General features: G+C 55.5%; 1 protein-coding gene across 1 annotated transcript in view; it reads left to right on the top strand.

Annotated features, from left to right (window-relative positions):
• Positions 1 to 25451, top strand: part of ADCY5 (adenylate cyclase 5) — a 150207-nt gene extending 124756 nt beyond the window's left edge. Inside the window, exons 12-21 of the mRNA XM_041002690.1 lie at positions 518 to 605; positions 9115 to 9231; positions 9991 to 10155; positions 12378 to 12553; positions 15234 to 15263; positions 16171 to 16303; positions 19985 to 20248; positions 21175 to 21379; positions 23056 to 23180; positions 25314 to 25451. Coding sequence (XP_040858624.1) covers positions 518 to 605; positions 9115 to 9231; positions 9991 to 10155; positions 12378 to 12553; positions 15234 to 15263; positions 16171 to 16303; positions 19985 to 20248; positions 21175 to 21379; positions 23056 to 23180; positions 25314 to 25442 — 1432 coding nt within the window. The 3' untranslated portion in view covers positions 25443 to 25451. The remainder of the gene's footprint in view (positions 1 to 517; positions 606 to 9114; positions 9232 to 9990; positions 10156 to 12377; positions 12554 to 15233; positions 15264 to 16170; positions 16304 to 19984; positions 20249 to 21174; positions 21380 to 23055; positions 23181 to 25313) is intronic.
• The last annotated feature ends 555 nt before the right edge of the window (positions 25452 to 26006 follow it).

The raw sequence follows: 26006 nt of genomic DNA, 5'->3' as shown, positions 1-26006 counted from the left end.
GGAAAGAGAGACAGAGATCCATCTACCTGTTCACTCCATAAATGGCCACAACAGCCAGAGCTGGACCAAACCAAAGCCAGGAGCTTTTGGGTCTCCCACGTGGGTGCAGGGAGCCATCCTCCGCTGCTTTCCCAGGCACATTAGCAGAAAGCTGGGTCAGAAGTGGAGCAGCCGGGACTCGACAGGTGTCTACATGAGATGTGGGCATCACAAGCAGCTTTGCCTGCTTCACCACAGTGCCAGCCCTGGAAATTCCTCCAGACCAAGTGAAGCAAGCCTGCCCTAGCTAAGATTCAGGCGCAGGGTTCTGCATGAGGCCCCCTGGGCCACTGCTCCCTGTGGGGAGGTGGCAGGGCAGCAGGGAGGGCAGGAGCAGAGCCCTGTGGGGAAGCTCCCCACTGGCTGTGGAGGACTTTGTCGGTCGGGACCAGGGAGGCGGAGGTCTGGGGTGTGGGAAGGGGCCTCCGGGTCCCATGGCCTCATGCCCAGCCACTCTCTCGTCGCCTCTGCTCTCCAGCTCCATGTTCATGCTGAGCTTCTACCTGGCCTGTTTCCTGCTGCTGACCTTGGTGGTGTTTGTGTCTGTGATCTACTCGTGCGTGAAGGTGAGTTCGGCTGATGCGGGAACCCAGTTGCCTTTTTCCCACTCTGCCCCTCTGCCAGGGTGGAGGTGGATGTCATGACTGGTGGTGCTGGCCGGGGGGGGGGGGTAAGGAGGGCAGGGTGCATGGTGCTGGCAGCAAGCTGGCCACCAGGGACATTCATTCGCAGGATCCCGTACCTCTTTGGCTGCCTTCGCCACCTTTGCAAGTCTTTGCTGCAGGGAGATGTGATTGCGGCCACTTCCATCTGTCTCCATCTGTCTCCTTGGTGTCCAGTGGGACAGAGGAAGGGCACAGAACAGTGCACAGCGAGCACTCGCTGAAAGTCTCCCTTAAATGTCCTTTGTGGTGTGCCCTGGATGGGGTGGGCACAGAAAGAAGGGGTTCCAGCTCCCCCACCTCCCATGGGAGAGAGGGGCTCCCCAGAATGACTGTTTTGGATGTGGGTAGCATGCGTCCAGGATCAGGGCCCTGGCTTTTTTCCTTTCTGCATCTCCCCACATCTTCTCTTGGTCATGCCCCGTTGCCTGCCCAGGCTGAGTGCCTACACAGGTCTGCTCTATCCGGGAGATCACTCGGTGTCCCATCGGCCTTGCCCACCATGCCTTCCCCTTGTCTTCTTCCTCTCACGACAGCCTGATCCCAGGAAGAGACATGTCATGTTTCACAGTGTTCCCCATTCTCTGCAGGCATTGGACCCACCCAAATCCCCTTTTCTCTCCTCCTTCCCCACTGGCTCCTTTCTGTGCTGCTAATTGCTCAGTCTCCTCATGGTCAAGGTTCTAACAGAGTGGTTGTCAGAAGCGGGCATGAGCTGTGCCTCAGCAGTGCCTTCCTGGGCATGGGCCCCAGGTCTCTTCCTGCCCAGCAGCATGCCTTCCTTAGCCTGTCTTCAGTCATCCACCACCTTCTAGTCTTGCAGTTTTTAAGATTTATTTATTTTTATTGGAATGTTAGATATACAGGAGGAGAGACAGAGAGGAAGATCTTCTGTCCTCTGATTCACTCCCCAAGCAGCTGCAATGGCCAGGACTGAGCCAATCCGAAGCCAGGAGTCAGGAGCTTCTTCTGGGTCTCTCACGCAGGTGCAGGGTCCCAAGGCTTTGGCCCATCCTCCACTGCTTTCCCAGGCCACTGGCAGGGAGTTGTATGGGAAGTGGGGCCACTGGGATTACAACTGGCACCCAAATGGGACCCTGGTGCATGCAAAGTGAGAACCTAGGCTACCGTGCCAGGCCCCAATCTTGTAGTTTTAAACCCCACCCCAGTTCTACTTGTTACACTCTGTTTCTATAAAAGGACACCATGTGTTCCTGAGAGCCAAAAGGTGGGAACACCCAGAGTGTCTATGAACAGATGAAAGGCTTGGCAGAATATGAACTGCGACGGTCATAGAACCTGGCTCAGCAGTAAAAAGTGGTATACGGTGACATGCCATGGTGTAGTGTGACAAACGAGCTCTGAGACGGTGCTGGGTGGAAGCCATCGGGCATGGATGGTCCTATAGTGTAGGATTCCACTGAGCTGGAAAGCGCCCAGATGGGGCGAGCTCAGTGCGGTAGGAGGGGATGAGCAGCCGAGGGAGTTATTGGTCAACAACAGAGTTCCTGTGGCAGTGGTGAGCGGGCTTTGGGAGGAGGCTGTCACCACATCACCATGGTTACACAGTGTTGTGACTGTCATCCATGCCACTTAGAGATGGGTAAAAGGACACATTTTATGGTGTGTATATGTGTGTGTATATGTGTATATATGCGTACATGTAGCACTACAATAAGAAATGCTTCCTTTCTCTAAAAAAAAAAAAAAAAGCCAACCCTAAAATAGCCTCCTTAGCATTTTCAAAAAAATAAATGTCTCTGTTTTCATTAGAAGACAGAGACAGACTTCAATCTCTCTAGTGGATCACTACCCAAATGCGCCACAGCCATGCGCTGGGCCAGCCTGCAACCAGGTCTCCCACGTGGGTGGCAGGGATCCATGGACTTCAGCCGTCACCTGTTACCTCCCAGGGGACATATCCTCAGGGTGCTGGGATTGGGATCAGAGCTGGGACATGTGCCCGGGCCCCCAGCAGAAGCTGTCAGTGTTCCAAATGACATTGGAACTGCTACATCCAGCAGCCGTCCCTTAGAAGGTGTCCCCTCCACTTCAGAATATTTCTTTTTAATTAAATAATGAACTAAGGCAGAGCCATTATTTGCTTTTGTATTTCAGTTACTTAACTAGCCCATTGAATATATAGTCTACCATCTTTTCCTTTAAAAAAATATGTATTTATTTATTTGGGAGAGAGAGAGAGAGAGAGAGAGAGTGAGCCCACAGCAGTCAGGACTAGACGGGATCAAAGCCAAGAGCCAGGAACTGCGTCTGAGACTCTGCCATGGTTGGTGGGAACCCAGATACATGTGCCTTTGCTCTTTATCTCCAAGCCACATCAGCAAGAAGCCGGATCGGAATCAGGGAGTGGCTGGGATTGGAACCAGGGACTCCAATGTAGGCATTGCAACAAGTGGCTTCCCCCACTGCACCACCCCCCTCCTGTGTAGTAACTACAGCCTGGGCTTCCTCTCCTTCCTGCTGACGCCTTTGCACATGGAAGAAGTTGTCCTGTGTGCTTGGGTAGCTGGTGGTCAGTTGGGGAGGAGGGGCGTTTAGCCATTCCCCTTGTCTGCACTGGCCAGTTTGGCATCAGGACTTTGGTCAGGTCACTTCTCTTGCCCACTACATGTTATCCATAAAACCTCCCTTGCCTCCTTATGTGTCATTGGACCCAGCTGGTTGACAACTGATGGTGAATTTGCTAGGCTTGTTTCCAGCTCCTTCATCCAGTACAGCGGTCTTTTTTGTGTTCCGAGAGATCCGTTTCCCCAGGAAGAGGCTGGCAAGTGGACTCCTACCTTCCCGCATGCCCCAGGTTGCAGATGCACTGGCCCTGACCACATGCCCTCCACCAGGGCAGCCCACCCCCATGCCCACTGCAGATGGAAGGCAGCTGCAGCAAAGAGCATGATCAGGAAGAAGGTATCTGGTCCTCCCCAGGCATGCACGCAGCAGGGACATTAATCTGCCTCTTCTTCCTTTGCTGAATGCAGGGACAGGGACCTGCCCCTGCATGGCATTGCACAGTGGCCAGGCCGGGAGCACCAACTGCCCTTTGTTACCTATGCAGGTATTGGGCATGAAGCTGTCTGGACCATGATTTTCACTGCTGTTTTTCCTTTGGAAAACATTTGCTCTTTCCCAAAAGGCGGTATTTTCTACCTGATTCCCTGTGTGTTCTCATCAGTGACATGGTGGGGAGAGGACAGGCTTTCCTTATGAGATCTGATTAATTTCTGTGTCACTGCATGGGTGCAGGCCCTGCTGATGCACTGCCAGGCCGAGTTCCTCTCTCAGGTGCCCTGACTTGAATCTGTGCCCCAAATAATGTGGGCTTTAGTGTCTGAAATGGCCCAGGCTGTGCCCCTCCAAAGAGAAAAGGATGAAGGCAGCAGAGACTGTTTCCCTGCATATCATGGAGCTGTCCTCCCTGGCCCTTTCTCCCACAAGCCTTTGCTCTTTGGAGAAAACTGTGTTAAATTTGCATCACGCCGATCCGAAGCCAGGATCGGCATAGCATCGACCGTTGCGCTCACTTTGGGAGTGAATCATCGGACGGAAGATCTTCCTCTCTGTCTCTCCTCTCTGTATATCTGCCTTTCCAATGAGAAAATAATAAAAATAAATCTTAAAAAAAAAAATTTGCATCACGCCCCACCAGTCCACGTTGCCCACAGACCCAGAGTCTCACCCACTTGGGAAGGGACAGAAGCAGCACCAGAGCCAGATGTGGAGTCTCTGGCAAGGACCCCTGTGTGTGGGCGGGAAGGAGGCGTGCCCCATGTGGATCACCTGCCAAGAAGGTGTGCTCGCTCACATCTCCAGGGCAGAGTGCAGCCCCTTCCCGCTGGGGCCGTTGTGACCATCTCAACAGTCTCCCCAGGTGGCTTCTGCCTGCTTGTCCTGTGAAGCAGCCCTGGCTTAGGCCTGCCCAAGTGCACAGAAGACATTGGCTCTGTGCTTGTCCCACTCACTGACCTGGGCTCCTGCCTTGTCTGTGCCTTGTTAGTGCTTCCCGGTTCAGAAGACCCAACTCCTGCTCCCAGCAGCAGGCAGTAGGGGAGCTCAGCTCCATAGCGGTATGTGTCTGTGTGTATCTGTCTGTGCCTGTGTGTGTGTGTGTCTTTGTATACATGTGTGTATGCCTCTGTGTACCCATGTGCCTTTGTACCTATATGTGTGTGCCTTGTGTATGTATGTATACTTATGTATGTGTCTGTATGTGCTTGTATGTGTGTCTGTGTGTGCCTGTGTCCTTGTGTGTCTGTCTGTGTCCCTGTGTGTGAGTGTGTGTACATGAATCTCCCTCACCCTCAGGCTCCCCGTCCTACTCTGTACCTCACTGTCCCCTAGGTCCGCTCATCTGCACTCCCAGACCTGTGAGCCATCTGTCTGCGCTCCATGCAGATACTGACAAAGCCCACCTCCTGCCTGCAGTCTGCACACATCTTGCTGGTTGTCCTTTCTTCCCTGGCTTACCAGGGTTCTCCTCCTAGGGACCTTCTGTCCTAGGAGGCTGTGTGATTTGCACTCTCCCTTGACCACCTGTATAGCCCAAGGCACATCCCGTGTCTCCAGGAAGGATGTATTTTTCCACGTGTTCTTTTAGGGATGTTAAGAAGCATTTTGCAGGGGCCTCCTGTGGCTCTCAAGTCACACAGTCCAGGATTTGCCGCATTCCCCAAGCCTCCACGGGGCTGTGCTTCAGTCCACTTTGCAGAGGGGGTACAGCAGGGTCAAGGAGCTTCCCTCAGCTGTCAGAGCCAGGCAGGGATTAGAGCTGGGACTTTGGTCCACATGGTCCATGTCCTCAGAGCTCAGCGCTGCTCCCCCCGGGATGCCACCTTTGTTGTGAGGATCAGTAGACTCCCCAAAGGCCGAGTGACAGGAGCCCTGATGTGCCACGCATCTACCTGCCTTGTTTGACTTGCAGTGTTTTCATGTCTTCCTCTTTCTATCCTTTGAAGCAGAGGCCGCTGTTCCTTTCATTAGCTCTTTGTCAGAGAAGACTGTCTTCTTCTGCTCTCAGCTCTCTGCCTTCATCAGTTTTCCTCTGCTGTGTCCCAGCCATACCTCACAGCCGGGGAAGTGCCCCCACCCCGGGAGCCCACTGATGTGCCTGGAGTCGCTCAGAGAAGCCAGGATCAAAACTCCCTCGCCGCAGCCGTGCTTTGTGAGTCAGGTTCTCACTTGGGTCCTGAGCTGAATTGATTTGAATTCATCAGAATGATTCTGTGCTCTTTTTAAAGTATTTTATTTGAAAGTCAGAGTTACAGAGACAGGGAGCAAGAGAGAGAGATCTTGCATCCACTGGTTCACTTTCTAGGTATCCACAACAGCTGAGCCAGGCTTGGCTGAAGCCAGGAGCTTGAAATTTCATTCAAGTCCACCACATAGGTACGGGCCCAAGCTGTAGAGTCACGTGCTGCTTTCTAAGGCACATTAACAGGGGCTGAAGTAGAACAGCCAGGACTTGAACTGTAGCTTATGTGGATGCTGGTGTCACAGGCAGTGGTTTAACCAGCTAGGACACAATGTCAGCCCCTATAATTCTTATTGTATTAAGGCTTTTTTTTAATTTGAAAGAATAACAGAGAGAGAGAGAGAATTTTCCACACAATGATTTACTCCCTGAATGGCCATAGTGGCCAGTCTGGGCCAGATTGAAGCCAGGAGCCAAGACCCTCATCTGGGTCTACCACGTGCCTGGCAGAGTTAACAACATGCAGCGTCTGCTGTTGCCTTCCCAGGCACAGGAGCAGGGAGCTGGATTAGAAGTAGAGCAGCAGGGATTACAGCTGCTGCTTTGAGATGGCATGTTGACTGCAAATGGCAGCTTAGTCAGCTGGGGCACAGCTCCAGCCCCAATTATCTGCTCATTCCATGTGCAGGTGTCAGAGGAGCCACCGTACTATTCACAGCAAGCAGCTGCATGGTTTTACATCTCCCACCAGGGGAGCACGAGGCGTCAGTCTCTCTACATCTTTATGAAAACCTTTTCCGCTTTCTTTTATAGCTTGTTTTATTGACACACACAGACAAAGGGAGAGCATGAGGGCACCCCCCTTCTCCTGGATCACTTCCACCAGGGTCAAGACAGAGCCTGGCCAAAGGTGGTGGGAGGCAGGAGCTTGGTCCGGGTCTCCAACGTGGGTGGCAGGAACCCAGTTCCTTGGGTCATCACTGTTGCATCCCATAGTCTGCTTTAGCTGGAACACTGGAATTACAAGCAGAACCAGGGCTTGAACCAGGCACTTGAATATGGGATGCCAACATCTTAAGCGCTAGGCTAAACTCTCCTTACCCCACCTTTCAGTTTCTTGCTGGATTGTTTGAGCACAAAATATTCCAGTTTTGAGGAAGGCTGGTTTATTTTTGCTTCTCTCTCTCTCTCTGGCTGGTGCTTTTCATGTCATTCTCTAAGAAACCATTGTCTTCTCCAGATTCACAGTGATCTCCTTGTGTGTATTTTCTAGTTTGTATTTTTCAGTTTCCTAGTTTCAGCTCTTACATGAAGGTCTCTAGCCCACTTGAGGTCAGTTCCTGTGTGCAGCGTGAGGTAGGACATGACTTCATTCCTTCTCACTTGTCCCCGTGGCAGCTGTTGAAAGATCCCCTTCTCCCCTGTTAGACTGTCTGGGTTCCCTCAGAGGAACCACCTTGCTGTTGATGCAAGGCTTTCCTTCCAGACTCGGTGCGAATTCTGTGTCTATGAAGCAAGATGTTCATCCAGGCATGTGCTTCTGAATCCCAAGTACCTTCCCATCTGCCCCAGAGGAGGGTTCCTTTGGCACACTCTTGTTTCCCTAACCACATTATGGGTTCTGACGGTGCAGCATGTGCTGGAAGGTGAGATGGAATCCCAGACCTGCACCTCCCAGGGGATGACAGCCTGTGTGGTTACTTGCTTCTGACAGCTGCAGCTCTTTTTGTCATCTGTCCTTCCCTCTGGTCCCCTCATAGAAAATGGCCTTGTGGAAGGGTGGAACATTCTCGGGTGAGAGAGAAATACTGTGTCTTTGCCCAAGTGGCCCAGGTTCGAGACTAGGGGGCCACTAGCTTGAGTCTGCTGCTGTATGGATGCTGGCAGGAGACATGAGACTTTAGGGACAAAGACGAAACTGCATTGCTCATGCACAGCCAGCTGCATGAGAACCAGCATGATAGCATTGATTCCTCTTAGCCTTTGAGTCCCAAGGGCCAGTGGAACTGTGTGTGTGTGTGTGTGTGTGTGTGTGTGTGTGTGTGTGTGTGTGTGTGTGTGTGTAGTGGGCTTGGGTTGCAGCTACAGAACATTGGGCCAAAGAAGAGTCCAGCACCCTTGGAGTCAGCGGCAGTCCCGCCCCACTGCTGGTGGGCAGGTTACCCTTGACCACCTCACTTGGCCATGTGGCCACCTTTAGAGGAATGGGAAAGCTTTGTGGTCTGACACACTCAGCAATGTGTTCCGTGTCCAGGATGGAACCACAAACCCAGAAGTTGTGGGTTCCCCTCTAGAAGCCAGACAGTAGGAGCCTTCGGGGCAGGGCATGGGGCTCGCTCAAGGTAACCCAGAAAGGCCTCACCTAAAAGTCAGGCTCACTGACCATTGGCACATTGCTTTCTCTCCTCCCTCTCTGCGCAGAATGCCTGTCATAGTTGGGACTTGTCAACAAGAGCAGTGGGGACTGCCGGAGTGGGACAGCCTGGGAGCACTCTGCTTTGCCTCTTGGGCTGCCATCTTCTTTTCAACCCAGGTGGCACAGCAGAGGAAGAGGACATGGTCTCCAGGGCCATCCGAGAGGGTGGCAGAGGTGGGATGTAGGTGGTTGCAGTGGGTCTGCAGGGGAATGGACATATGCTTGGTCGGGCTGAAGGATATGCAGGAAGGGTGAGTGCTCTGTGCAGCTCATGCTAGAGGGGGTGCTCCCCTCCTGCTCTCTCCCACTGCCGCGCTGCTCTGCCCCTCTCCCAAGTCAGCCCCTTCTCCACGCACCAGGTCCTGTCTGAGTCCTGAGGCCCACAGTTCACCCCTTCCGAAGAGCGTTTCTGATCCTCCTGCCCCCGCCCCCAGGAAACATTTTGTGCCCCTCCTGAATCCGTGGCATATGTATACTGCCATGGGCATCCTGTGACTCAGGGCCCAGCATCCGCACAGCAGGTGAATTTGCTTTTTCAGCTGCTTCTGTGTAGAGTCAAGACAGCCTCGTTCCTTTCCTCCTGCTCCCTTGCCATGGACTGCCCATGCAGCCCCACTGCTGGCCAAGCTACACGCCGTGGGCAGCGGTGGGTGTGAGACGGAGGCCTGCAGCCTGGGCGGGCTTCAGCTGTGCTGGTGGCACAGGTGGGGCCCCTGATCCCCTCCGTGGCTTTCTGGGAAATCCTCACTGGTGGCTGTTGTTTCTCTCTCCTTCCCACTGCATCCCCCCAGCTCTTCCCAAGTCCGCTGCAAACCCTGTCCAGGAAGATTGTGCGCTCCAAGATGAACAGCACCCTGGTTGGAGTGTTCACCATCACCCTGGTCTTCCTGTCGGCTTTCGTCAACATGGTGGGCCTGGGGGCAGGCCAGCGGCGGGCAGGCATGGGCAGGGGGAGGTTCCTGGGACGTTCCTACTTGTGTCTCACCTTGCTTCTGGGGTTGGATGTGGCTCACACAGAGCAAGTCCCCTGGGAGGGTGAAGGACTGTGCTTTAGGAAGGTGGGTGCACTGCCCATGCCCTCCTCTCTGCTTTGCCAGGGTCGGGTGCTTGCCCTGCCTTTTTTTTTTAATCTGAAAGGCAGAGTTGCCTGGGGTTGGTAGGGAGGAAGACACACACACACACACACACACACACACACACACACAGAGAGAGAGAGAGACAGAGAGAGAGAGAGAGAGAGAGAGAGAGAGAGAGAGAGAGAGAGAGAGAGAGAGAGAGAGAGAGCTTCTCCATCCACTGGTTCACATCCCAGATGGCTGCAGTGGCTGAAGCTGGGCCAATCCAGAGCCAGGAGCTTCCTCCAGGTTTCCCTTGTCAGGGAGGGGGCTCAAGTACTTGGGCCATCCTCTGCTGCTTTCCCAGGTACATCAGCTGGGAGCTAGCTCAGAAGTGAAAGCAGCTGGGTCTTGAACCAGTGCCCACATGGGATGCCAGCACCACGGGTGGCAGCTTAACCCACTACACCTCAGCACTGGCCCCATTCAACCTGTTTCTTTCGGGCTCCTCTTTTGTCATGAGTTGGTGTCAGGGTGAAAGGGCACCTGCTGTGCTGCTCCCCTCCACTCTATCTGGACTGACCCCCTCCTTGCTGTCCTCCCTGTCCCCAGTTCATGTGTAACTCCAAGGACCTGCTGGGCTGCCTGGCAGTGGAGCACAACATCAGCGCAGTCCATGTCAATGCATGCCACGTGGTGGAGTCAGCCTTGAACTACAGCCTGGGAGAGGAGCGGGGCTTCTGCAGCAGCTCGAGGCCCAACTGCAACTTCCCCGAGGTACCGTGGGAGGGCGTGATGACTCATTACTGCTCTGGGTATCTCCCCTTGCCCCCTGCCCTCTGCCCCAGCCTCTCACTGCACCACCAGATCCTGGTGAGCTAGCATAGCCTCCTCAGCATAGCAGCTATTGTGAGGGTGATGTGGCTGTTGTGTCACATGTGTGCCTGTGACATCCTTGCAGGAGCCTTCGGACATGGGTGCTGTATGATATCCTGCAGAGTTGCAGAATTTGGTGCACAGAAAGGTTAAGTAACTTGCCCCAGGTCACACAGCCAAAACTCTCACTCAGGTTGTCAGGTTCTGAACCCAAGGAGAAAACCTATGGATCCTCAGTGTCTGTACCAGACCCAAGCCCACCTCAGGAAGACCACCACAATTCCCTAGCTTGAAGAGTCCCAGAACAGAGAAGACAGTGGGGCTGGCTCCAACTTCCCCTGCCCCGAGGGCGCAATGCAGCAGTGTTTTCACAGATTTGTACAACCATCAGCATGATCTAATTTTAGAATGTATCCATGACCCCAAAAGGAATTTATTTGGGATGAAAGACTAAGGTGAACAATGCTTCTTCAGAGAATGGTTGGTGTTGTCCATCTGAGTAGGGTACCCAGTGGCATGGCAGTGAAGCATCATAACTGGGCTCGCAGCCTGGGTACCTGCCAGGGACCAAGTGAGTCCTTCAAACACTCCCAGCTCCCTGCTCAGGTGCAGTCAGGGGAGAAGGCTCATGTGTCCATCCAGGTCCCAGAGGGCCATAATTCATAGTGAAGGTCAAAGCTGTAGGCCAGGGGAGAAGGTGTGTGACCCGGCCTCCTTTCCCACCAGGGACGGAGCCTGGCTGCTCCCCTGCCTGGTTTACAGTTAAGGCGAGGAAAGGCCAGATGTAGGGTGGAGGAAATTATGCCAGTGCCTCCCTAGACAAATGTCCTCCTCTGTGCCCTGGAGCCAGCTTACAGGCACAACTCCTGCTCCCATCACACCCATTGAAAGCCCACAGAGCACGTGGCTGCTTCCCAGGGGCCTTTGTTGCAGTGCATGGTCAGTTTTCAGTCTCGCACATGTCCCTTAGCATGTGCTCCCTTGCCCAGGGAAGAGGAGACACGAGGGGGGGGGGGGCGGGAAGGGAGAAAGCGATAGGCTTTGCCCTGGCGGGAGAGGGAGGTGCTGGCCTGCAGCTCTGGATGCGGCCCCACCAGGTCCTGGGCTGTGGCTGCTGCAGGCGCAGACCTCTCCCCATGAGTGCTGCCCCTTACTCAGCCGCTCCTTGCAGACCCCAGCACTCTCCTTCCATCTCCCGGGTATCCAAACCTTGGCTATGGGAGGCAATCCAGGCTGACCTGGAAGGTGCATTCCCCAATCCCAAGGATGGGTAGCTGGGCTCTGGGTTCCATCACCTGGGCATGCCCTCCTTTGCCCCAGTTCTTGGTGATAACTGGAGCTGGGTCCTTCCCCCCATCGGTAGCCCCTCCTGTAGCTCTGAAAAGCCGGGGGAGACTGAGACCCTAATCTGGCGGCTACCCCAACTGCCAGCCACCACCATTTGGTTCCCAGCCTGTGGACAGTGGACAGACAGGAGGGATCTAGCAATGCTAAATGTCATACAAAGAACCAAGGATCAGCTGCTGCTGGGGTGTCTGGGATTCCCATCAAACATCACGGGGCAGAATGGGGCCCATGGGAGCCCCTGGATGGGCTGCCTGATTGTGGAAGAAGGAAGCAAACTCCGAGATGAGGAGGGACATCTCTCCTTCCATCTCTCATCTGAAATCTTGGGGCCAAACGGGCTTGGGGTTGCAGGCTCCTTCAGATTTCACACGCCCAGAGCACCTGATGGGGAAAAACAGTAATAGCTCCACAGCCACACGTCAGGGTAGTTCTAGGAGGTAGGGTGGCAATGACAGGTGGTTCACCTGTGGCCCCCACAGTAGTCAGGAAAACAGCTGCAACCCCAAAAAGTTGGGTATCAGGGGTGCATGTCAAGATCTGGGGCTTGTGCGCCCCACTGTCACAGTCATCCCCTGGATTCGAGTTCTGCAGATGGGGAAGCCAAGCTGAGATTTGTGCGTAAATGTTCGCCTAAGGTCCACAGCCCAATGCCAGTCGATCAGAGAAGGAGGCTAAGGTTGGGCTGTTCCACCAACATTAGTCAGATCTGCCTGGAGCCAGGACCAGGGCGGCGTGGGGCACAGGCTGCCCAGCTGATGCTCGCCCTCTCTCCGCAGTACTTCACCTACAGCGTGCTGCTCAGCCTGCTGGCCTGCTCCGTGTTCCTGCAGGTCAGCTGCATTGGCAAGCTGGTGCTCATGCTGGCCATTGAGCTCATCTACGTGCTCATCGTCGAGGTGCCCGGAGTCACGCTCTTTGACAATGCCGACCTGCTGGTCACCGCCAACGCCATGTAGGTCGCCCTTGCTTCATTCTCACTCTACCCCCAAGCTGGGGTAGGGGCTACCCAGAGAGGCAGGAGGTTCCTGCATGGAGTTTGCCTGCGTCCTCCTAGTCTGGCCCCCTAGGCACAACACAGAATGGCCTTTGTCTGTTCCTGCTGCCCTCCCTGGTGATGGAGTGGCCTTTCCACCTGCAGTTTATCCCTCACTGCTGACTTCAAGCTTCAGGAAGCTAGCTGTTCCTCCCTTGCCCAGGACAGTCCACGAAGGACTGTTTTCAACTAACTCCAGCCATCTGTGGCAGGCCAGACCTGGAGGGGTTATGGTCCAATAGGATGCACTACAGAGTCTGTGGGGAAGGGATACCTTTGCTGTTTCTGGGCTCCATGTCAAGATACACCTGCAAATGCTGTATCCCTTCCCATCCTCGTAGGTAGGGGCAGGTGGTTTGTGTGCTGCTGTGTGGCTCCTGGCCATGCTGGCCAAGTTTAGATACAGCAGCGATAGCATCGGGGCAGTTGTGCAGTTGTGCCCAGGCTGTCTAGCCCCAAAATCAGACTGCTCAGCTAGACACTGGGGGCGGAGGGGGGGCAGATGTCTAAGGGAGGGCTCTGGCTGAAGGTCAAGTTTACTTTGAATCTCTATATCAGACAGGCATTTGGATAGTCTCCCTAAGCTCAATTCCCCCAGTACAATGAAAAGAATCCCCGTTACAGTAAGATCCACATGAAGTGCTCCCCAGAGGCATGAGTGCCTCCGCACAAGTCACCACTGGGTGGGGAAGTGACACCCATGTCCCGTGATGGAGTGCCCGGTCCTGGCCACCTCACTCCCTGTCCAGCTTCCTTCTGAAGTGGAGGCATTGATCCTGGCCCACGCACTGGGGTCTCAGCTGCCCATGTGGGAGTTCCAGACTCTTGGCTTAGCCAAGCCCAGAGATGGCTGCTGCAGGCGTTTGGGGAGTGAATCAGCAGATGGAGGTTTCTCTGTCTCTCTCCACGTGTGCATTTCTATCTCCCTGCCTGTGAAATAAAGTAAAAATAAGTACATTTTAAAAGATCTAAGAAAAAATAATAAAATGCTTGGTACACAGTATCCTTCCCATCACCACCCCAAGCCCCTCCCTCCCAAACACACTAAGGAGCAGGAAGTGAAAACTATTGAGTGATGGAAGGCGGTAACTGGATATCCTTGCATCTGTCCATCTGTTCACCTATACATTCATTCAAAAAAAATTTTTTTAATTGGAAAGTCCGATAGATGGAAAGAGAGGAAGATCCTCCACCTGATGATTCACTCCCTAAGTAGCCAAAATGGCCAGAGGTGAGCTAATCTGAAGCCAGGAGCCCAGATCCTCCTTCAGGTCTCCCAAAGCTTTGGGCCATCCTTAGCTGCTTTCCCAGGCCACAGGCAGGGAGCTGGATGGGAAGCGGGGCTGCCAGGATACAAGCTGGAGCCCATATAAGATTCCAGAGCATGCAAGGCGAGGACTTTGGCTGCTAGGTTACCGCACTAGGCCCTCAAAAATATTTATGAAGAGCCTACAGTGGGCCAGGCATTAAGCAAGGCAAGTGGGCTGCACCTGTGATGAAGACAGGGGAAGGAGGATCACTTGAGAAGATGCAGGTGTGCTAGGGTCTCTATGCAGGCTCGTGGAAGAACTTCTCAGTAGTCATATAGGGCTAGAGACAAATGACGGGATGGCACCAAACCATCGGGAAGAAGCAGAGGGCCTGAGGCCACTGTGTTTATTCCTTTATTTTCATTTTATTAAAATGGTAGAGAGAGTGAACTTGAGAAAGAGAGAGAAGTCCCCCATGCTGAGTCACTCCCCAAATGGCCAGCACCATGTCAGGCTGAAGCTAGCAGGCCAGAATTGCACCTGGGCCTGCCCCATGACAGTGGCATGGATCCAAGCACTTGAGCTGCCTCCCAGATGCATATTTAACAGGGAGCCAGATCAGAAGCAGCGGAGCCAGGACTGGGAACAGGCACTCTGACACAGCACACGGTGTCCCAGGGAGAATCTGACAGCTGCACACCCTAATCCCAGCCTCCATGCCCATGGATCATGGTTGCAGTGGGGAACTCCATGCTCTTGGTCATGCCTGCTTCTTCCCTACCCCCAGCTTCTCCCTGTCTCACTGCTGGTGTTGGCAGCAGAAAGATTCTTTGTAGGATTCTTGTAGGGCTGGGAGACTGCAGCACAGCACTGTACTATAGATAAATAAGCTGTATGTGTGTAATGTCAGGTGTTCAGCAGCTGTATGAAAAAGGTAAAAAGTGCAGTCCATTTGGGAATGTTTTTACCTAACCAGTGTCCTCATTTTCATCTGTAATCACTATAGAGTTGCTAATGAGTGATGTTCTGCTTTCGTATTAGTTATTCCAAACCTGAAGTCTGTTTTACACTATCAGCACATTTGAGCCCGCACTGGCCTTGTGGCAAGGCTCAGGGATGTGGCTCACAGCTGCCACTCGGGACAACACAGAGCGTGCTTTCTCCTTTGTGCCTTGGGCTGTCAGCAGAGGGCTGGGCTGGGAGAAGAGAGCAGGCGCCAGCTCAGGTGGATATACTGGCAGGAGAATGGGATGGAGGGGCAGGGCCCAGTGGAAGGCTGGGCACTCTGTGGTCAGGGTGGACCGGATGCTTGCTGGGCCCTGAGCCATCTCCCCTACTTCTCTCCACAGAGACATCAGCAACAACGGGACCGCCCAATGGTGAGTGGATGCCCCCTGCATGATGGGCAAAAAAGGCAGCAGGTGCCCAGGATAGTAATGGGGAGGTAGGGACGGTGCAGGAGGGGCTGGAGGGAGTGAGGAGACAGGCTGCCACCCTGCCTCCACCCCAGGAAAGCAGGACACCCTCTTTCCTTTTCTGGGTCCCCTCCCTTGCAGGTGCTCTGTGGGTCAGTGGCTGGGACTACCATGGCCTCGTGGTAAAGCTCATGGCCCAGGCGTTCCCCAGGAGCAGGCATTGGCGCCTGCTTCCCCTCCAGGAGTAGGGCCTGCAGGGTGTGCTGTGTTGGCTGGCATCCGCACCTGCTCAGGGTTAGGGTTCTTTGCTGGCAGAATGAACAGGCTTGGAACAGCCACTTTGACTAAGAAAATGTATTCACAAGAACACAGACAGCAATTACTCCCAGTTTGGGAGGCTGCCATTGGCAGGGTACTGCACCAAGCATTCTGCACACAGTCATCACAGCCTTGGAGTGTGGGTCCTGCTGCTCCACTCTACAGAGCAGAAAGCTAGCGGACAGGGAGTTTGGCCCTTGCCCAAGGATGCCCAGAGACAGGGTCCGTGTGGCCAGCCTGGCTCCTGTGTGTCTGTGTACACGGGATCTTGTGCAGTGAGAAAGACCTGGAAAGTACGTGCTGCCCTTCCCAAGGAGCTGAGTCCACCCCTGATGTGACCCAGAGAGGGCTGGGGAGGAAAGGCACCAGCAGAGGGGGAGTGGCTGCTACTGCTGCCACCAGGAGACCTTGCAGTGAGCCGGGGGATGATGTACCTGTACTGCAGGCACAATGTGAGCAGGAGGAGGGACGGTGTAGCGAGTTGGGGAGGGGTCCTCAGAGCCTGTGGAGGTGCCAGTGTGGTCTCCAGCTGTCTCCCTCCCCCCTACTGCAGCCCGGAGCATGCGACCAAAGTGGCACTGAAGGTGGTTACGCCCATTATCATCTCCGTCTTTGTGCTGGCCCTGTACCTGCACGCCCAGCAGGTGGAGTCCACCGCCCGCCTGGACTTCCTCTGGAAACTGCAGGTGTGTGACCCTGGGGTGGAGCTGATTGTGGGAGGCCCCCAGAACAGGGCAGAGAGGGGAGCTCATTGGCTGGGCTGGGCTGGGCCTGCCGTGAGTCATGCCCTGTGTCCTGTCTCAATGGGTCTAGGGCCAAGAGGCAAAGGCACACTGGATGGTATCAGGACTGAAGCCCCAGATCCAAGAAATACCGCTTGAGTACTTGTGTGTGTAACAGGGCAGCAAGGAGACCTAAGGATCAGGGGGAAGGGAAAGTGGGTAGGAGAGGAGGAAGAGTGGCCCCTGTCGGGAGCTAGCCCCAAAGCTACCTCACAAAGGGAAGGCTTGATGATGGCTGGACTTCCTCTGCGAGAGGAAGGATTGGAGGAGTGTCTGAGGCCATCATCTGGGGCAGTGGCAGAGACTGTAGGGTTTCCCAGAAGCCACTGCCCCAGACTGGGCCTGGTGCACAGGTGGGGCTGTCATCCGACCAGCACTGTCACCACGCTGTGTACCTGCGGCCCTGCACGTCATGTGTGTGTAGGGGAGGGACCCCCTGACCTAGGCAGAGGGTGAGGGTGTCCACCTGCTCTGCACATCCAGAGCTCTGCCTCTGCTTCCTTCACCCCAACTTGTGCCACCACCGCCCAACCGCAGCTGCTGGAGTGCCACTTACTTGTGTTGTGCAGGCATGGAGGAGAGTGTGCATGTGCCTTCAGCCCTTCACTCACACCCCATCTCTGCAGCCCACACCGTGGGGTCCCACAGGCTGCAGCACCTCCAGTTCCTAGGCTACTGAAGGGGAACCAGAAGGTGATGCTTGGATCTCCCTGGGACAGGAAGCAGCCACAGCCTCCACTGCAGGAAGGGACAGACCTCCCATCCCCCTGGTCTGATGTCCCAGTCAGATGCCCTGCAGCAGCCCAGCTCTAAAGCCTTGCTCCTCTGCTACTCACTGCCCTTCCAGTGAGTTCTCAGCATCCCCATAGTCAGTACATGGCTGCACCCTCCTCCCTGGACTCCTTACTCCTCAGCTCCCAACTCTCCCCAACAACCCATTTTTAATCTATATGGATAGATATAGATATATATGTATATAGACATATAGATGTAGATGATATAGATAGAGATATAGATATAGGCAGATTTGGCGCAAGCTTTACAGGTGGCAGAGCAGGTGAAGCTGCTGTTTGGGATTTCTACATCCCAGCCTAAGTTCTCACTCAAGTCCCAGCTGCTCTGCTTCCTATCCAGCTTCCTGCTAATGCATCTGGGTGGGAGGCAGATGGCTGCTCAGGTACTTGGGTTCTTGCTTCCTACATGAGAGGCCTGGAGAGAGTTCCTGGCTCCTGGCTTTGGCCTGGCCTAGCACTGGCTGTTGTGGGCTTTGGGGAGTAAATCAGTAGGTAGAAGACGCCCCTCTCCCTTTTCTGCTCCCTTTGATGTAGACAAAAATAAAATAAAAACTACAGAAAAGTTACAAGGATGGTATAGAGAACTCCAGCATCCTTCACCACATTCTCCATTCTGGTGCCTTTGCGTCACTGTGGGTTCTCTCTGGGCATGTCTCAGTATGCATAAACACACATCCATGCATACATGCACACACGCATGTGCACACACACAGGTATACTCACACACGCACACTGGGCCAGTGTCTCTCTCCAGCACCACCATGGGGAAGTCAGCAGTGTGGTCTGCATCGGCCATGACCTTCCCAGCTGCAGTGCAAGGGCCCTCCCTCCATGTGGTTGCCTTGCCAGCCTTATGGTTCCTTGCTGCTCTGTGATCCATGGGCTCATGTCCGGGCTCAGGCCATGACTTCCAGAAGGAGTCCTGGGCAGTGACCCTGTGCCCTCCCCACTGCATCCCCCCACCAGTGGTGTTGACTTTGATATGCTGTCCAGGTTGGCTTCAGCTGCATTCCTCCCTTGTGCAGACCTGTTTCCGCTCTGTGTTTGGGTAGCATTCTATGGGAGATGGTCTGGTGTGACACCCATCTTGGTTCTCTGCACATCCCCAGCCTTTGCACCATAAGGATGTCTGCTAAGCTCCTTACCCCATTTCCACCCTGACCTACCCCTACGCACTGGGGCAGTGTTAGTGTGGTGTGCTGTCTCTCTCTCTCTCTCTCTCTCTCTCTCTCTCTCTCTCTCCCCACACTTGGTGCAGGGGTTGGCACCAAGTTCCGATCTATACCTCCTGTCTTGGTGTGCTGCTGCAGCTCCTTTCTAGCCTTCCCACCGTGCATGCCTGCTAGCATCCTCTCCAACCAGGAGAGACACCTACCCACCACCATCCTTCCTGTGGTGATTTATTTGCCTGGTGGCAGCAGTCTCACCACTCCTGTATCCCCACCCTCTCCTTTTCACACCCCTGCTGTCTCACGTGCTGGCCCCTGTGCCTCTGTGGGAACCCGGGGCTCTATGCAGACTTGGTCCCTTTGCAGTCCCCACAGCCCCATGGCCAGTGGCCCCCAGACTATGAACAGCCAGGAGATCTCACCACTGCTGCCTCTGGGGCAAGGCTTGATCGCTGAGCCTTGGGGTCCCCGGGTCTCAGCTCTGGAGGATTCCTTCCTTGTTGAATCTTGGTCCAGACATAATGACAGAAAGAGAGAGAGAATCTTCCAACTACTTGTTGCCTCTCCAAGTTGCCACAACCATGGGACTTGTCCAGGCCAGTGCCAGAAGCCAGGAACTTCTTCCAGGTCTCCCATGTGGGGATGGTAGGGGGCCCAAGTACTTGAACCATCAACCTGCTGCCTTCCCAGGTGCATTAGTAGGGAACTGGATTGGAAGTGGAGCAACCTGGATGTGAACCAGCTTTCACAGGGTCTACCGGCGTTACAGGCATTGGCTTTACCAACTGTTACAGTATCAGTGCCTGGCCGTGGGTCCCACGGCCTTGGGAAGCTATGTCACTTCCTTTTAGAGAGCCAGGGCCCCAAGCTGCAGTCCTGGCTGGTGGTTGCCGGGTAGAAAGGCCTCATGTGAAGTTGGGAAAGGCCCAAGCAGATGGGTTGCAGGCTTCCAGGAGTCCCACTCAGGGGCCTCCCTGGCCTGCTTCACCAGCATGCCCACTGCCAGTGAGGGGGGGCTGTTCTGTGTGTGCCCTGTGTGTTTCCTGAATACCCTGCACAAATGAGGGTGTACTTAACTGCCTCTTTGTGTCAGCCCCCTGAGGACTGCTGAGGACTTCCTGCCTTGAGGGCTTGGCACTGGCCCTTTAACCTGGAGGAGGAGTGGCCGTCAGCTCCACCTGCACAGGCCCAGGGCCCATAGTAGGAATATCCAAAACCACAGTGATGTCCCCTTCCAGGGGCATGGGCTTTGGGCCTGTCCCAGATTGACCAGTGATAGTCACGTGCTTCTCTGATTGCCTTTCCTGGTGTTGAGAGAGAAATATGAGGTCAGGAGGCTGTCTGGGGTGTGGACCTTGGACCTTGTCCTCCCCTAGGGCCTAGTTCTCTCCTCCAGGCAGCCCTTGCAGCCTTCTCCTCTTGCACCTGTGTGTGCTCAGGGCTTCCCTCCTCCAAGGTCGACCCCATTCTGTGCATCACTTCCCCATGGCCAGGCAGGTAGAGTGACCGGAGGCTTGGAGTAGAGACAGCAGAGAGGAAGGAGAGGTGGACAACTGGATGGACAGATGGGGCAGGTGTTGTATTCCCTGTCCACTCCCACTGACCGTGGCCTCTGTCCCCAGGCCACCGAGGAGAAGGAGGAGATGGAGGAGCTGCAGGCCTATAACCGGCGCCTGCTGCACAACATCTTGCCCAAGGATGTGGCCGCTCACTTCCTGGCCCGCGAGCGGCGCAATGATGAGCTCTACTACCAGTCCTGCGAGTGCGTGGCCGTCATGTTCGCCTCCATCGCCAACTTCTCCGAGTTCTATGTGGAGCTCGAGGCCAACAACGAGGGTGTTGAGTGCCTGCGGCTGCTCAATGAAATCATCGCTGACTTTGACGAGGTGCTCCCGGGGTGGAAGAGGGATCCCCTAGCCCCATCTCCAGGTGTGGCTGTCCCAGGAGCCCTCGCACTTGGGTTACAAATGGGCCAACAGAGGCCCTCCCACCTGCAGGGTCAGTCTTGCTCAAGGCCACTGCCAGTGAGTGGCAGAGCTAAGGTTTCGGCTCAGGCTCTCTGAACTTGGCACCTGCAGACCCTGCCCAACTGGCTTGCCAGTTGCCACCATCTCATACCACTCCCTTCGAGCCATCTAGTGTCTGTGTGTGAGGCCTGGAGAGGGACGAGCAAAGGAGGATCCCAGGCTGGGGTGGGACAGGGGAGGCTGGCCAAGGATCAAAGGTCCCAAATAGTCACCAGACACTGCTTCACCCCAGGGAGTGCCTGGTATGGGGCTGCCATGGGGATGCTGAGCCCAGGAGGGCAGTCAGGGTGAGAGGGGTGTCCTCTGCTTGAGCACAGGCCCCAGGCACAAGGCACCAAGAGAAGGGGTTGGTGTGCCAGCAACTGAGCAGACCCCTGGGGCCGCCATGACCCGAGTCAGAGGGACTGGGGCTGAGAAGCAGGGCCAGAAGGAGGAAAGGATGTCCTGCTAGACCAAGACGGAGATATTGCCCTGGGGTGGGGCGGGCTGGGGATGTGAGCCTGTGAAGGAGGAGCCACCCATGCTGTTGAGGACACAGCACCCAGAGGTGATGAGTATCCTCGAGGGCTCTTAGGGAGGGGGAGGGCCATGAGCCACAGTCACGGTGAGGGGAGCAGTGGGGTTGCAGAAGGCCTGAGGCCCTTGGGGAGCATCAGCTTCAATCTGTTGGTGATGCAATCTAGGGGTCCCCACCACCACCTCCACACCAGCCCCACTGCCATCCTTCCCTGGGAAATTTTGGTGTCTCTCCTGGGGCTGACCGCATGCGCTCTCCTTCTGTGCAGATCATCAGCGAGGACCGCTTCAGGCAGCTGGAGAAGATCAAGACCATCGGCAGCACCTACATGGCCGCCTCGGGCCTCAACGACTCCACCTACGACAAGGTGGGCAAGACCCACATCAAGGCTCTGGCCGACTTTGCCATGAAGCTGATGGACCAGATGAAGTACATCAATGAGCACTCCTTCAACAACTTCCAGATGAAGATTGGTGAGTAGAGGGACCCTGGGACGTGCTCTCCCTTCCCCCCACCATCTGGCTGGCATGTGCTGTGTCCGGGGCCAGTGAGAGAAAGCAAGAAGGCAGCAGGGCCACTCTTGAAGTGTGTTTCTGTGCCCAGTGGGCATGGCAACAGGCATCATTACTCCCAGCAGCATCTGCCCCAGGGACAAACAATGCCCCATCCTCATCTCCGATCCCTCTCTTGCCCATGCCCTGGACGGCCCTGGCTGTTCCTGTCGGAGAAGCCCCAGGAGGATGCTCTGTGTGCTGAGGGGCGAGGTACTCTCAGGGCTGCCCCAGGGACAGATGGCATCTCTGCCCCACCCCTAGGAACCCTGGCTTCACTGCAGTGTTTGAGGGTAAAGTGTCCCAAATCCATTGAGGGGAAAATGAAAGACAACAAGAGCAAATACTTTGCATGTTTTTCAGTAGCCGATGTGCAAACACGTGACATGTTGTTACACTGGCAGGTATAGGAAATACTGAATACAATGCTACACATCCAACTAAGCCAAACGAATCAAGTGCAATCTTTTCAAAAACTATACAGGGAAAGATTCCTGTCCTGTGGGTGCTGACACAGTCGCACTTCACTTGGTCTCGGTTTTCTACAAAGCTGCCCTCCTTTGCCTTCACCTCGCCCCCATCTGGTTTGCCTGGATTTGTGTGTTTTCCTCCAGGCTGTCTCACTTCCTCCCTTGGGCCAGGAAGGGAAGTTGAGTGGTGGACAGCTAAGGAGCTGGCAGGGAGCAGCAGGGAGCCACGGGAGCAGCTGCCCTGGTGGGCGTGGCCAGGGCTCATGTGTGGGTCAGGAGGTGGACAGTCCAGCTGTGTGAGGGAAAGAACTGCATGCAGGATAGGATTGATCCAGGTGGGACTGGTGACACTGCTGGCTACGTGGTCCCCAGTGTTAAGTTTGGAGCGGTGTTGTCAGTCCCTCACACAGGTAAGCAGCAGGGTGAGGGAGGCTGTTTAGATGCTAGGAGGAAATGCCCTAGAACTTGCATGTCTGAGGATCAGCTGAGCCAGACAGCTCAGGGCAGGATCAGCCTAGAGACGCAGATGGAGGACACTGGGGTGGGAGAAGCAGCCGAGTGCAGAGTTCCAGGCCAGTGGCTCGTTGGTGCCTTGGTGGTGACTGGGAAGGTAGATGAAGGTGCTAGAAGAGAGACAGAGCACCCAGGTGGTTGTCAGGCTTGATCACGGCACCATCCACCCTGAGTCAGATGCTCAGTGCAAGATGACTTAGAAAAGACTGGGGCAAAAAGATGTAGGTTAGTAACCAGTGGCTGCTGCAGAACAAGTCAGAGGACTGAGGTAGAGGGAGAAGCAAGTTCTGGTGTGTGGAGCCTGGCTTGACGGTGGGTCCTTCAGTGGCAACCAAGAGAGGGAGAGTCAAGACCCTGAAGAGGACGCTCCAGGCCATGGACTCGCAGGAGCTGAACATGGGCCACATGGATGTGGGCATGAGTTCCTGTGGTCCTGCCTGCCAAGCATTTTCTTGGAGCAGAGGAGCAGGGGGCTGTGTGTGTGTGGGGGGAAGTGATAGGGGGACATGCCCTAATGTCTGGGTCACCCCTGCTGTGCCTTCAGGCCATGAGCCAGGGCAAGCAGAGTGAAGGTTGGCCTTCCCCTGCTGAGTGTGGGTGACTCTGACCCCACAGGTCTCAACATTGGCCCCGTGGTGGCCGGGGTGATAGGGGCTCGCAAGCCTCAGTACGACATCTGGGGCAACACGGTGAATGTGGCCAGCCGTATGGACAGCACTGGTGTGCCTGACCGCATCCAGGTGAGTGCAGGAGTGCCGCTGGCACACCCCCCCTCCTTCTTCCCCTCCAGAGGATGCCAAGCCCCTTCCAGGTTCCACAGCCACAACCAAGGCAGGATGGGTTGGTGAGGAAGCCTTGGCCATTGGGAGACTTAAGTCATGGGTCAGGCACTCAGCACCTTGGACAGAGCTCCGGGCTATGCAGAGCTGCCCTCTACTGGGCACAGGCAAGAGCACCAGAGGAGGAGGCAGGAGTTGAGAGTAGCCAATAGGAGCCTAAGGTAGCGCAGGCACCAAGAGAGGACAGGAGGACACCTGGATCCAGAGGAGGTCGCTGGTTCCTGGAGTGGCACGGCCACCAGCCCGCAACAAGCCTAGGGGTCTGCCAGAAACCTTCATATCTTCTGCAGCCTGGCACTGGGATCCCCTGGCCTGCAACCCTCTAGCTGCTTGCCTTGGCGTGTCTCAGGCCTGCCTTGGCTCTTCCTGCCCCAGTCTGACAAAGAGATTCCCAACAAGGCTCTTGCCCTGCACTGCCCTCACCCCCAGGTTCCTGGAAGACTGGGGAGCCCAGCTTCCCTGGTTTCAGCTTTCCCAGGGGCTAACTGTGCTCTGTTTATCAAAGGTGTTCACCTGATTTATCTGCATTTCCTTTGAAATGCAGGGAGACACACAGGGAGTGAGAGAGCTGGAATAAAGATCATTCATCTGCTGGTTCACTCCCTCTGTATCACAGTGGGCCAGGTCAAAGGCAGGAGCCCAGAACTCAACCCAGCTCTTCCACGTGGGTAGAAGGGACCTGAGTACTTGAGCCAGCACCTGCTACCTCCCCAACTATACATTAGTAGGAAGTTGTATGAGACACAGAGGACTCAAACCTAGGTACTCAACATGGAGTGGCGTCTCATGTGTTAGCCTAACTGTTGAGCCACCCCTGATTGTGGCTTTTAGAGCCTTTCGCCAAGGCTGGCACTGCATGAATGCTCCCCCACTCCCTGCCCCTGCAGGGCCTCTGACCCCGGCTCAGCCCCAGCCAGATCAGCCTACCCTGGCTGGTTGTGAATATATCCAAGGGGTTAGGACCAAAAGGCCTTGTTCTCACTTCCAACCCTATATTGGGAAGACAAGCAACTGGCAAGATGGGAATTGTGTCTTGAAAAGAGATAGGGGAGAAAGGCCATGTGTGCTTGAAGGGCTTCCGATCTGCCCAGGGCCAGGCATGGAGTCCCTCTGGGCAGTCACCCCACCCAGCATCCCGGTTTCACCAGGGCTGTGCCAGGCAGGAACCACAGTCACAACAGCCGGGTCAGCCCCCAGCAGCCCACCCTGTCCATTGCAGAGTGCCAGTAAAGAAGGGCCCAGTGAGTTCTCCCTGCTGTCCCACTGGCAGAGGCAAGGGTAGGCGCAAGATTGGAACCCAAGACTGGCAGTGCTACTTACTAAACCATGACCACAGGCATGTGGCTCAGCTCCCCTGGGCCAGAGGAACAGGAGCTGGCTCACAGGAGCTGACTCACAGAAAGCTGAAATGAAATGAGCAGTGGCTCTCAACACTGTGGTGAGAGCCAGCTTTGAAAAGTCTGGTCGTTGGGGCTAACATTGTGGCACTGCACATAGAGCCACAGCCTGTGTTGCCAGCACCCTGTATGGATGCCAGTAAAAGTCCCAGCTGCTCCACTTCCCATCCAGCTCCCTGCCATGGGCCCCTGCGCCCACGTGGGAGACCTGGAAGAAGCTCCTGGCTTTGGCCTGGCCCAGCCCCAACCACTGCAGCCATTTGGGAGAGTGAATCAACAAATGGATGCTCTCTCTGTCCAAATACAGAGAGGGCAATTTCCCATGTGCTGTTTCACTTCCCAAATGGCCACAAAATGGCCAGGGCTATGGCAGGCCAAAGCCAGGACGCAGGATCTTCTGGGTTCCCCATGTAGGTGGGAGGCAGGGACCCAAGTCCTTGGGCCACCACCTACTATCTCCTGAACACATCAGCAGGAACCTGGATTGCAAGTGGTGGAGCCAGGATTGGAACTGGCCTTGCCTAACAGCAGTGCTGGTTCCTGCTGCGGGCGTCTCCCAGGAGCCACTGCAGGGCCCCCACAGCAGGCCAGGGCTGAGTCCTCAGTGGCTTCTCCTGTCTCCTCTTTGCCTCTTCAGGTCACCACGGACATGTACCAAGTGCTGGCCGCCAATACATACCAGCTGGAGTGCCGGGGTGTGGTCAAGGTCAAGGGCAAAGGCGAGATGATGACGTACTTCCTGAATGGAGGGCCCCCGCTCAGTTAGCAGCGGCCAGCAAGGGCATCCAGCAGCCTGAGCTGCAGCCCCCTGCCCCCAAATGGGGGTCCTGCACGTGAAATTCTCCCACTTTGACTCCAGGGGCAGCTTCTGCCTTCACGGATGGGTGCGGCCCCCATCCCAGGCCCCGGGGTGCCAGCGTCCTGTGAGCACCGAGCTGACCAAAGATGTTGCCCTCTGGAGCGGATGCCACTCACTGGACTGACCTAGAGTCCCTCGGCAGGTGCTGTGTGCCTGTGTGGCGAAGGCGTGGAGGGAGCGGGCGTGGAGGCCGCATTCCCGGGACTGAACAGCCTGGCGGCTGCTCAGCAGCAGGTTTCCTGGAGGCTTGGAGGGGCGGGACGCCTCGATTTGCGTCCAGCAGGGGTCACAGGGACCCCAGGGGTTTTGCTTTTTCTTGTGAGCCTTTATGCTTCAGGCAGAGTCCGCAGCCCCTTGCCCAGCGGAGGGGCTGGTGGGCAGGAGCGCGCTGTCCTCCGCAGGTGCACCGACCGGCGTCCAAAGGAAGCAGGACTGGATCCGCAGGACACAGGATAACGCCAAGCCAGGAGT

Source organism: Ochotona curzoniae, unplaced genomic scaffold (assembly GCF_017591425.1).
Source record: "Ochotona curzoniae isolate NIBS_2020 unplaced genomic scaffold, NIBS_Ocur_1.0 scaffold_2587, whole genome shotgun sequence".
Taxonomy (NCBI): Eukaryota; Metazoa; Chordata; class Mammalia; order Lagomorpha; family Ochotonidae; genus Ochotona; species Ochotona curzoniae.
The sequence above is the reverse complement of the archived record's forward strand: the minus strand, read 5'-3'. Positions and strand labels throughout refer to the sequence as shown.